We start from the raw sequence: 12,320 nt of genomic DNA, 5'->3' as shown, positions 1-12,320 counted from the left end.
AACTATAAAAATGAATAATTAATTAAACTGCACGGTCAATGGCGTATGCGCAAAAAAATTCCAAAGTCCAAAATAACGTATTTTTGGTCGCTTTTTATATCCTGAAAAAATGAATAAAAAGCGAACAAAAAGTCCTATCAATGCAAAAATGGATTACAGATTATGAAGCAAAAAAATTAGTCCTCATACCGCCCCATACGCAGAAAAATAAAAAAGTTATAGGGGTCAGAAGATGACAATTTTAAACGTATAAATTTTCCTGCATGTAGTTATGATTTTTTCCAGAAGTACGACAAAATCAAACCTATATAAGTAGGGTATCATTTTAATCGTATGGACCTACAGAATAAAGATCAGGTGTCATTTTTACTTAAAAATGTACTGCATAGAAGCGGAAGCCCCCAAAATGGCGTTTTTCTTCAATTTCGTCGCACAATGATTTTTTTTTCTGTTTCACTGTAGATTTTTGGGTAAAATGACTGATGTCACTGCAAAGTAGAATTGGTGGCGCAAAAAATAAGCCATAATATGGATTTTTAGGTGCAAAATTGAAAGGGTTATGATTTTTAAAAGGTGAGGAGGAAAAAACAAAAGTGCAAAAAAGGAAAAACCCCGAGTCCTTAAGGGGTTAAAGGAAGAGAAAGACATAAGACCAGGGTTCCCAACCAGGGGGGGCTTCCAGCTATTGCAAAATGGCTGTGAGTTGAAGTTTTGTAGCTGGTTGGAAAACTTTGGTTTAAAGGGTAACTCCACCCCTAGACATCTTATGTCCTATCCAAAGGATAGGGGATAAGATGTCTGATCGCGGGGGTCCCGCCGCTGGGGACCACCGCAATATAGCATGCAGCACCCACCTGTATCTGCTTCCGACAGTGCTGGAGGTTCTGGCTCCCGACTGATCCCCAGCGGAGGGACCCCCGCGATCAGACATCTTATCCCCTATCCTTTGGCTAGGGGATAAGATGTCTGGGGGTTGAGTACCCCTTTAAAGCAGATCTGTATTCTGATCACTTAAAGGGGTACTTCGGTGGAAAATAATGGAGGCTCATGCAGGAAAAGTGTTGAGCGTAATAGGTTTGTTTTGGAGAAGAGAAGGGAACGATGCTGATTTTAGAAGACGTCACTCGTGAGTTGCTGTATAAAGCAGCACTGTAATCTACATAGCCAACAGATAAATTGATGCTGTGCATTGCGGCTGTTTCCCCCCCCCCCCCCCCCCCCCTTTTTTTTTCTTGTCAAATTCGGTAGGGGTACCCCGCGGTTGGGAACCATTGGTCTAAAGAAACACATGTGGAAATGTTCATAAAAGCCTTGTTCAGTGGGCCATGTTGTAGTTTTGCAACAGCTGGAGGCACCCTGGTTGGGAAACACTGTATTAGACTGTTGTATATGGTCAGCTTTGATTGGTTGGGATTTTGAAGTTGTCACATTCACATGGTAGACTGGAAACATATGGCATGAAATCCGCAGCAGAGTCCTATGCATTTCCATTGATGCAGATTAGCACTATATAATAAGGCTAATAAGCGTCATGGCTAACCTATGCAGTTATTGCTCAGAATCCACTAGGAAACAAGGCAACAAGTGACAGACCATTTTTAATAGCATGAATTGGTGCAGATTTTGACATGAAAAAGGTGCACGTTTCATGCCAAAATGAGCGATGATTTTTGTCATGTGAATTGGGTCTACAGTGGTCTCCATCGATCCTGCAGCAATCATGTCTGCAATGCTACAGCCAGTGATAAGGGCAAAATAGTATTGTTGCAACTCAGCTCACTCACCATTCCCTTCAGAGATAAACTGACATTCTCATTGTTTGCAGCGCTGGAGCTCGGACTAAGCGGACCGCCTCCCCATGTAGAGCAATCAACAACATGTGTGAGTCCAGCTTCCAAGTGTGAAGAGGGTCTGCTAAAATTCAAGCTTTTAAGCTTTTAAGTTTAAACATGGTACACAATTCCAAAATTATAAAAACATACACACCGAGGCGTTTCGGGCTTAATACAAGCCCTTAATCATGTGCTGATGATTAAGGGCTTGTATTGAGCCCGAAATGCGTCGGCATGTATGTTTTTATAGTTTTGGATTTTTGTACCATGTTTTAACCTGGAACATTAAAGCTTGAATTTAAGCAGACCCTCTTCACACTTGGAAGCTGGACTCACACCTTTTGTTGATTACAACAAGTGATGGCTGCATTTTAATAATTTAGGTAACATCCCTGCAGCAGGACCACACTGGATGATTGGGGCGACTTCATTTGCTGTTTTTTTTTTATATAACCTTTTCTACTTTAATGGTATATTCATACGTACAGTATTCTGCGAAGGTTTGATGCGCAGATTTGATGCGCAGGATTTTCTGCTGCAGATTTCAATGTAAACTGAATGACTGAATCCAGCTTGAAATCCTGCGCATCAAATCTGCACAGAATACTGTACGTGTGAATAGACCCTAAGGGTACATTCACTCAGGAGCGCATCCGCCAGGGCCGTATTTAATTTGGATTGGACCCTGCGCAAGCAATTTTTTTGGGCCCTGTAGCACAGCGCACCCTAGCCACACCTCTTTGACACTCAATACACCCCTAAAAAAATTATTTTTGTTTAGCGAAATAAAGGAACAGACAACATCTATAAAGATATGCAAAGTATCCATACACCAGCATCTTTTTTGGCTATGCTAGCAATAGGCTTCTTTCACACTGCCATTAGGACACGGTAGTGTGACGGCTTTCGGGGGAGCCTGGGGGAATATCGGGAGAAAAATTACTGCTTGCAAAATAACGTCGCCCTATTTACCCCATTATAGTAAATAGGATCCATCGAGACCCATTATTGTCCGTTGTGCCCCATTCAAAAATGGCCATTAAAGGCTGAAAAAAGAAAAAAAAGCCTAACGGACGTTTAAGGCCGGGGCGCAACAGCATTGTGAAACTAACGTACGACAGATGCACTTTAAACAGCTTTAATTTTTCACAAGTGGGAACCCCGCCTATCTATAGTGCCCAAATGGTAATGCCATTTCTTTGTGGGACTCACAGGCAATATCTTCTCTCATTAGATTCGTCCTCTTTTAATTTTCCATCCAGCTCGGACCGCTGTGACGATTCCTTCAAGACGTAGTTTCTGCAGAATCGGTAGTGAAACATTTTAGGCGCATCAATTACCCAGCACCACATAACATGAATGCCATTGCTGCTTAAAGCCTAGAAGGATAACTTACTATAAATTATAGGCAAATCTGTCTATAATAGCTTATCTAATTTAAGCAGAAATGACACTAAGGAGCACAGAGAAGCTGCGAGACAATTTCTCACCTAGATTTTTCATGCTACTGAATGGCATACAGTATCTGCTTATAATAGCTCAGCTATTATATATAGATTTACCTATAACTTTCAGTCAAATCTGTCTATAATAGCTGAGCTATGATAAGCAGATATGCCATTCAGTAGCATGAAAACACTCAGTGAGAAATTGTCACCTAGCTTTTCTGGGCTCCTGAATGGCATATCTGCTTATCATAGCTCAGCTATTATAGACAGATTTGACTAAAAGTTATAGGTAAATCTAGCTATAATAGCTGAGCAAAGATAAGCAGATATGCCATTCAGGAGCATGAAAACACAAGGTGAGAAATCATCACCTAGCTTTTCTGGGCTCCTGAATGGCATATCTGCCTATCTTAGCTCAGCTATTATATATATATTTACCTATAACTTTTACTCAAATCTGTCTATAATAGCTGAGCTATGATAAGCAGATATGCCATTCAGTAGCATGAAAACGCTCAGTGAGAAATTGTCACCTAGCTTTTATGGGCTCCTGAATGGCATATCTGCTTATCATAGCTCAGCTATTATAGACAGATTTGACTAAAAGTTATAGGTAAATCTACATATAATAGCTGAGCTAAGATAGGCAGATATGCCATTCAGGAGCCCAGAAAAGCTAGGTGATGATTTCTCCCCTTGTGTGTTCATGCTCCTGAATGGCATATCTGCTTATCTTTGCTCAGCTATTATAGCTAGATTTGTGGTCATGGCTTCCCATGAGAGACATACTTATCAAATCTATAACCTATAAGTGGTCTGAGGTGTGCCTAAACCGCACGTATTGAGGGCACGCCTATAGAGGGCAAAAGACAAGCCAAAATAGGTAAATCATTTCAATTAATTCATTTCTTTCTCTGGATTTGGAATATACCGAACGTAACTAGATGATTCCCCCCCCCCCCCAACCTCTTAAAGACATGTGTGGGCACCTTGTGTTTGATGGCAGCTTGGCATAAACCTAGTATAGACAACAAAGAACTGACCAAACTTATGAAAGATCTAGTGGTGAGCGGACCCATACCTACTGGTAGCAGAGGAGAATTAGGACCCATCCCGCTTGTAACACCCTGACCGGACACCACTTATGACCTGTGGGGAAATATGTAATCAACACTTCTGATTTAGACGTCTTAGTAGCCAAAAAGGACAAAACATATCTATCTCCAACTCGTGCCAACTGCTGCCTTACGTAGCACTGCTCTATCTCTAACGGAATTAATAGTAATTTTACCAGGCCTCAGAAAACCGTAAAAGCTAAGTACATAGCTGTTTTGATTATGGAAATACGTACAAACCCAAACAATGTTGAATAAAGCAGGATGGATAATTCCTAAAAGTATCACCTGAAACTGGAAACCTGACCCCTCTCTTAATACCACGCAGCACCGCCTTAACAGCATGAACCGAGAACAGTGAAGGCCGGCTTTGGTATTCCATCGACAAGAAATGTTGTATGCCTACCAGGTATACGTTAAAGGGGTTATCCACCATAAGGTGATCTTAGTACGTACCTGGCAGACAGTAATGGACATGCTTAGGAAGGATCTGCGCTTGTCTTGGGGCTAAATGGCTATGTTGTGAGATTACCAAAACACTGTGGCTAGCTTTTTGTGAACTGGTATTTCCTGTTTGAGCATTGTTTTTTTACCTACAAATGCCATAATTCAACTAATCAGCCACCCCACCCATTGAAACATAAATGAGCTGCATCCATTCAAAAGATCTGTGGTTTTCAATCAGGGTGCCTACAGCTGTTGCCTTAGTTGCAGATTTATCTCTCTCCCACCAAGCGATCCCTCCACCCATTGAAGCAGACAGGCTCCCTGTCATCAGCTGACTAGTGAGTCAGGTCTCGGCCGCATTGCAACCTGGGAAAAATCTGAGACGACAGTCATTTTGTATGCTGTTAATAATAAATATTGGGTTGAAAATCACATAAAAATCTTGAGAAAACCATCACACACAGATACAGACACTATATTCTGAACTACACTAACTTTACAGCCCCTGTAGCACAGTCAAATAAAAAAAATCCTGGAATACTCCTTTAATCGCGTTGTAAGATACATTTTTCATATGATGCCAAAAATCACAAAACAAGCTAAGTTAGATATAATCATTTGATTCCCTACCACCACATGCCAGTAATATTATTGCTCTGAAGGCATTTCAGTAACAATAATTTTGCAGTGCTTCACCCTGCGTGCATGGCAGGCATAACAGGTATACTACTGCCTATGAGTCGTGATATTATTGCTCTGAAATCGTGTCAATAGCAAAGTACGCAGTACATCTCCCTGCAGACGTGGCAGGCATAACAGGTATACTACCCCATATCAGTCGTGATATTATTGCTCTGAAAACGTGTCAGTAACAATAATTGCGCAGTGCATGCCCCTGCAGATGTGGCAGACATAATAGGTTTACTACCGCATGGGTTGTGATATTATCGCCCTGAAGAGGTATCAGTAACGACAATTGCGCAGTGCATCCCCCTGCAGGTGTGGCAGGCACAACAGGTCTACTACCGCCTATGAGTCGTGCTATTATTGCTCTGAAGACGTGTCAATAACAATAATAATTAACAATAGCTGCTTTGGGCCCCCAGGAATGACAGGGCCCAGGACAGCTGCCCCTTTTGCGCCGCGTTAAAGACGGCCCTGCTGCCAACACACACAGAGTTACAGCAGAGTGAGCTCCATGCTGCTGTTGCCATTACTCTGTGTATCCACTTGTTACTGCTGGCTGGAAATCCACAGTCTCGAGCAGACACACATAGATCTATGGCAGCAGAAACAAGGAGCTTGCTGTGTCGTAACTCCCGTGTGAACGTACCCGTGTGAATGTTTTTCACGCTGCGGGTGCGCCGACGGCAGTCACAGGAGTGTGTCTACAGCAGGAAATCCGTCTCTACGAGCGGACACACAGAGCTACCTGGCCGCAGCAGGGAGCCCACTCTTATGACTGCCGTCAGGTCATCTGCAGTGTGAAACACGCTATGGATAATTTATGTGTGACCCTACTCTTTTTACTCATTTTAGGGCCTATTCACAAGTAGAGTATCTTGCGCATATTTGATGCTCAGGATTTGAAGCTGCAGATTTCATGCTGCAGATTTCTGACTAAACGACTGAACACAGTATCGAATCTGCAGCTTAAAATCCTGTGCACATATAAGCACAGGATACTGTATGTGTGAATAGGCCCTTATTGTGAAGAAAAACCTCAACCCACAAAGTGTGAGCTCATACATGGATCTGAACAACAAACAATGGAAAGCAAAACCCACCAAGTTGGTTTCATGCAAAGGCGACTGGTGCAGACATTAAGAGCAGCAGGGATAAAATATAGGCACATCACCGATGTAAAACAAGACCGAGTGCCAGTATTATGAAATAATATCCACAAATTCATTGGTTTTCGAGTGCCCATTATGATCAGTGGTGATGTTTGCTGTTCATGCTCAGGTGGTTTGAGCATACAGAATTACATTTATCTGAAGACCTCTGCATATCTATCATTGCTGGGTTACAGCAAACAAGCACTAAGATCCAGCTGTGTCACTCTGATGCAATGGGGTCATTGACATTTATGGTGGCCAAAAGCCTCATGATATGGCAGTATTATATTCCACATGTCCTTATTACTGTTCTTTATACCTTTTACAGTCATCTACTTGTTGGTATGTCATGATAGTCTTGGTCTGTGATTATATCTCACGTGAGAATATTATTTAGAGTATTCTGTTTATAAATTCTACTTTAACAATGGAATAGAATTTTTGAAGATAAAGGTGTATTATATTTAGAAGATATTAAAGGAGTACTCCGTACTGTAAAAACTTATCCCCTATCTTAGGATAGGGGATAAGTTTCAGATCGTGAGGGGTCCGACCACTGGGACTTCCTGGGAACTCCCATATGGGGCCCTGGCTCTTCGTCCAAATGGCTCTTGTCGACCACTGCACGTAACAGCGGCCGACATGCCCCCTCAATGCAGCTCTATGGGAGAGCTGGAGATTACCGAATGCAGTGCTCTGGCTCTCCAATAGAGCGGCATTGAAGGGGCGTTTCAGCCGTCACTTTGTGCAGTGGTCAAACACGCACCATTAGGAGAAGAGCCGTGGCCCTATAGGAGACCACGCAAGGTCCCAGTGGTCAGACCCCCTGCGATCTCATACATTTTTTATACCGGAGATCTCCTTTAATTTATTGCAAATTTTATTTTGGTTATTTTAAGTCCTGTATGCAAACACTATGCAACTTTACAAAATTGATGGCCTACCCTTAGAATAGCGTATCAATGTTAGATGCCAGGAGTCAGATCCCGCCGATCGGTTCATTGAAGGACTCGTAAGAGCAGTGCAACCTCTTCAATGTGAGAGCACTGCAACCTCTTCAATGTGAGAGCACTGCAACCTCTTCAATGTGAGAGCACTGCAACCTCTTCAATGTGAGAGCACTGCAACCTCTTCAATGTGAGAACACTGCAACCTCTTCAATGTGAGAGCACTGCAACCTCTTCAATGTGAGAGCTTTTTTTTTTTGTACCTTCAATCACTACAGTGTGGCCCAGTACGGGATGGTGTTTCCCCGTTCCTTTCCTGCCCTGTCCGAAAGTGTCCCTCAGTGCCCCCTGTAGTTGTTTCCCCATTTGTAGTTGTTGCCCCCTGTAGTTGCTTCCCCATTTGTACATATGTTTTGTACTATAAGATGTGTTAAAGCTTTTAGTAAAATGTACCATGTGATTGTTATCCAGGAGGTACCAGTGACCAGATGACCACAAGGTGACCTCTAGGCTCCCTGCTAGTCTCCCCCATATAAGCCCTGGGTGGAGCTAGCTTCTCTCTCTTGTTGTCCAGTGCAGTCGAGCTGTCTCAGTGTGTGTGTCCAGAGCATTGGAGGCCTCAAGCCCAGTCTGCAGCCACAGTCAAGTTCAAGTAAGCCAAACCCGCAATAATTGTCAGTCACCAGTCAAGTCAAGTCGTCTGTCTAGTCAACGTGGCCTGCACTAAAATACCCAGTCCTACTGCAAGTCCCAGTGAATCTGCAAGTTCTCTAAGTCACTGGTCACCTCCTTGGGCCCTGGCTGAACTGTATAGACTTTACCAACTGTCTACCCTCAGTAAAGCTACCATTGTCTGTAAATCTGAGTCTTTATTGCCCCCGTGCCTAGCCCAGGATCCAGCGGTATACCTTTGGGTGGATATAGGCTAAACCACGCACTAGCGTCACGAATACAAGGGGTTAATAACATCTGCCCTGCACCACACATCCCGCCACGACAATAGTATTAGTAGTGGCAGTGCACGCTGCTGCAGCTCTGTTCTATTCCCATGACTACTTTGCACCATCACATCTATTTCAAACAGCGATTGTATAAGTAAAGGTCAACATTGTAGAGGTTGCTGCACTTGCTCAAGCACCATGTAACCTTCCATCAGCTGATCGAGTTAGTTGCAGAGAGTGGGACCTCCGCCAGTTTATTATTGATGTTTATTTCTGAGGATTTTCCATAAATTTTGTGACGTTTGATCATTCCATTCATTTTCCCCTGCAGTTACATAAAATAATGATATGAACATGATAAAACCCGAGACAAGGTAACAGGAGACTTTGCAATGGTTTCAAAAACTCCAACTTCATCAGGTTCTTTTCAATTTCCACAAATATGAGAATATGCGAATATTCGCGAATATCGGGGGAGATTTATAAAAACCTGTCCAGAGGAAAAGTTGCTGAGTTGCCCATAGCAACCAATCAGATCAATTCTTTCATTTTGCAGAGGCCTTTTCAAAAATGAAAGAAGTGATCTGATTGGTTGCTATGGACAACTCAGCAACTTTTCCTCTGGACAGGTTTTGATAAATCTCCCCCCTCGTCACTAAAGAATATTAGGGGATAGATAGAGAGATGGATAGATATAGATAGATAGATAATATAGATAGATAAGATAGGTAGATAGTTATGCAAAAATCACCGCGAATATATCGAATATGCGAATTTCATGAATATAGGCCAAATATTCATCCATATATTTGCGAAATATCACAAATTCGAATATGGCATATGCCGCTCATCACTAATTGTCAGATACATCCAGAGTCTAGAACAAGTTGCAACAAGCTAAGATAACAGACTGTGATAAAATTATTTCAGCCAATGGCCCATCACAATTTTTATTGATTTTTTTTTCTGTTTATACAGGTGGCTCCATTAATACTCAGTGTGAGTTCATTTGCAACAGCAAGTCACAAAAACAAGCTTTATGTTATCGGAGGTGGACCCAATGGGAAACTGGCCACTGATAAAACCCAGTGCTATGACCCATCTACCAACAAGTGGAGTTTAAAGTCACCAATGCCAGTCGAGGCAAAATGCATCAATGCAGTAAGCTTCCATGATCACATCTATGTTGTTGGTAAGTAGTAGTTTGTTTTGCGGTATGGGGTGTGATGCAGGGCAGATGGAATTACTCTAGGGGCAGATGGTATTAAACCCTTGTATTCGTGACACCAGGGCATGGTTTATCCTCAATACCACCCGAAGGTATACCGCTGGATCCTGGGCTAGGCACGGGGGCAATAAGGACTCCGACACAAAGACACCAACAGTAGCTTTACTGAGTGACAGATGGTAAAGTCTATATAGCAGGGCCCACAGAGGTGGCCAGTGACTTCAGAGACCTTAAGGGCTTGCTGGGACTTGCAGTGGTTTTGGACAATGTAGTGCAGGCCACGTTGACTTGACAATAGATAGTTGACTTGACTGACTTGACTTGACTGGAGACAGACTAAGCTGTGACTGTATCTTACTTGTAGACTTGTAACTTGTGGCTGCAGACTTGACTTGAGGCCTCCTATGACTCCAGACACACTCTTAGGCTTGACTACACCTCAGCAAAGACTCAGGTTCTAAGAGAGAGAAGAGACTCCTCCCAGGGCTTTTATGGGGGAGACTCTGGTGGGGTCCCATTGGTCACCCTTAAGTCACCTGGTCAGTGATACCTCCTGGGTAACAATCACATGACAACTGGTGATCACATGTCAACCCTTCCCAAAGATACAACATTCTTATATACATAACACAGGGGATAATATACAATTACAGTAGAACAGATGCAGGGGGGCCCAGGGGAGACTGCAGGGAGGCTACCTGACAGGGCAGCAAGAGTACGGGATAACAACTCCCATACTGGGCCATCACAGTTTGTTAAACAGGGCACAATGTCAATAGGACCACTGAGAAACCCTGGTTGTGAGGATCATAACTAACTGTAGTAGATATACAGTGCGTGGTTCTACCCATAGCTTACTGGCTGAAAGAAATTTAGGAAAAACTGGTCTGGATGATTTCTACCTTGACGTCTAACACAAGGAAAATGTTTGTTAGTAGCCTTAGGACAATGCACTTAAGGGATTTATGAGATTAGAAAAAAAAGGAAATGGCAGCTTAGTCCTGTTAACAGTTAACATGTATGAAGCAGACCAGCACTGTTTCTAGAGACTAAAGCGACCTCATTTATTACTTTGTTTACTTGACATGTTGATGTTTGTTCTCTTTGTGTACAGGTGGAGCAATGAAGGCTTTGTATTCATACAGCCCTCTCATTGACTCTTGGAGTTTGGTAACAAAGTTTAGCCATGAACGAGCAAGCTGTGGAATAGCTGCATGTTGTAATAAGATATTCATCACGGGCGGGCGAGATGAGAGGAACGAGGTGATAGCTACTGTTCTGTGCTGGGACATCGAGACAGGAAAACTGACCGAGGAATGTGTCCTCCCTCGTGGTGTTTCCCATCATAGCAGCGTCACCATCAGAAAATCATATTCTCACATCCGTAGGATAGTCGCCGGAGCTGTTTCTGTCTAATCTCCAAGGGGCCGTTTCCCTACTATTGTCTAATATGTAATTTATTTCTTAATTTTTTGCAATTATTTGTACAAATATTTTGGACATTTTCATGGATACCTTTTCTTGGGAATTTAAAGCCATAGCTACAATAATGGGCCTTATGACTATATGTATATATCTCTTTTGTATATATTTGTGTAAAGTAATGTTTTTAGTAAAGAAATTTTTATAGGGGTAGGACATTCACAAACACAGGAAAATGTCCCGCTGTAATACATGCCAAGTTGACGTTTTACTTGTGAGATTAAAATGAGTATAAATTGTGCAGTGTCGTGTTTCTCAAATGTTTCTATTTTTGTACTGTTTGTTTTATCCTGGATGTCTTATTGAATTTTAATAAAAATAAAAATAACTACAATTATATACATGGTAATGTGGTAAGTCTTGGGGGGGGTGTAGGGTAGTTGGGATGTTGTAGTAGATAAGGGGTTAATGTTAACCCTATAGTTCGTGACGCCAGGCTGAGGGCTAGTATGCTGAGGTAATTCTCCGGCCTATCGCCGCCCTTCCCAGAAACAATAGGTGCATGTATTAAAATGACTGAAGGTCCACAAGGTACTTGAACTTGAACAAACTTTACTTAAGTGCTTGCAGTACATCCAATGAACAATGACAGTCTCAGGCAAACAGTCTCTATATATCTCAATGACTGACAATTGTTGCGGACCTTGAATGATATTAAAAGTCTCTGAATTTAGGGTAGTTATTTCAGATCCGTCTGGATTTAGGGGATAGATAAGGTCCGGTGATCCTGCAGAGTGCGTGGGGATTGATACACTCAGAATTCCGAAGTTATCGGCCGTCGCCGTAAGGTTCAGGCCTAGACTCACTGATCTCAGCAGTGCAGATGCTTCTTGCTTGCTTGCACAGGAACAAGAGAGCGAGAACATGGCCGCCGCTTCCTTATATGGGCAGGGGGCGGGGCTAATCTGACTAGTCCGAACATCCGTCATTCACTGTTACACAGTGTGATGGGATTGACTAGGTCACAGGGACCTCCAAAGGTCCTCAAGCAGAAATACCATAGAGTTCACCTGACCACATGACCCGCAGGTCCTGCTACGCT

General features: G+C 42.6%; 1 protein-coding gene across 2 annotated transcripts in view; it reads left to right on the top strand.

Annotated features, from left to right (window-relative positions):
* Nucleotides 1-11,519, top strand: part of KLHL6 (kelch like family member 6) — a 105,123-nt gene extending 93,604 nt beyond the window's left edge. For both annotated transcript variants that reach the window (XM_056563133.1, XM_056563132.1), the window contains 2 exons: nucleotides 9,547-9,760; nucleotides 10,911-11,519. In XM_056563133.1, the coding sequence (XP_056419108.1) occupies nucleotides 9,547-9,760; nucleotides 10,911-11,212 (516 nt within the window). In that variant the 3' untranslated portion in view covers nucleotides 11,213-11,519. The remainder of the gene's footprint in view (nucleotides 1-9,546; nucleotides 9,761-10,910) is intronic.
* The last annotated feature ends 801 nt before the right edge of the window (nucleotides 11,520-12,320 follow it).

The sequence above is a fragment of the Hyla sarda genome, chromosome 3 (assembly GCF_029499605.1).
Source record: "Hyla sarda isolate aHylSar1 chromosome 3, aHylSar1.hap1, whole genome shotgun sequence".
Taxonomy (NCBI): Eukaryota; Metazoa; Chordata; class Amphibia; order Anura; family Hylidae; genus Hyla; species Hyla sarda.
The sequence above is the reverse complement of the archived record's forward strand: the minus strand, read 5'-3'. Positions and strand labels throughout refer to the sequence as shown.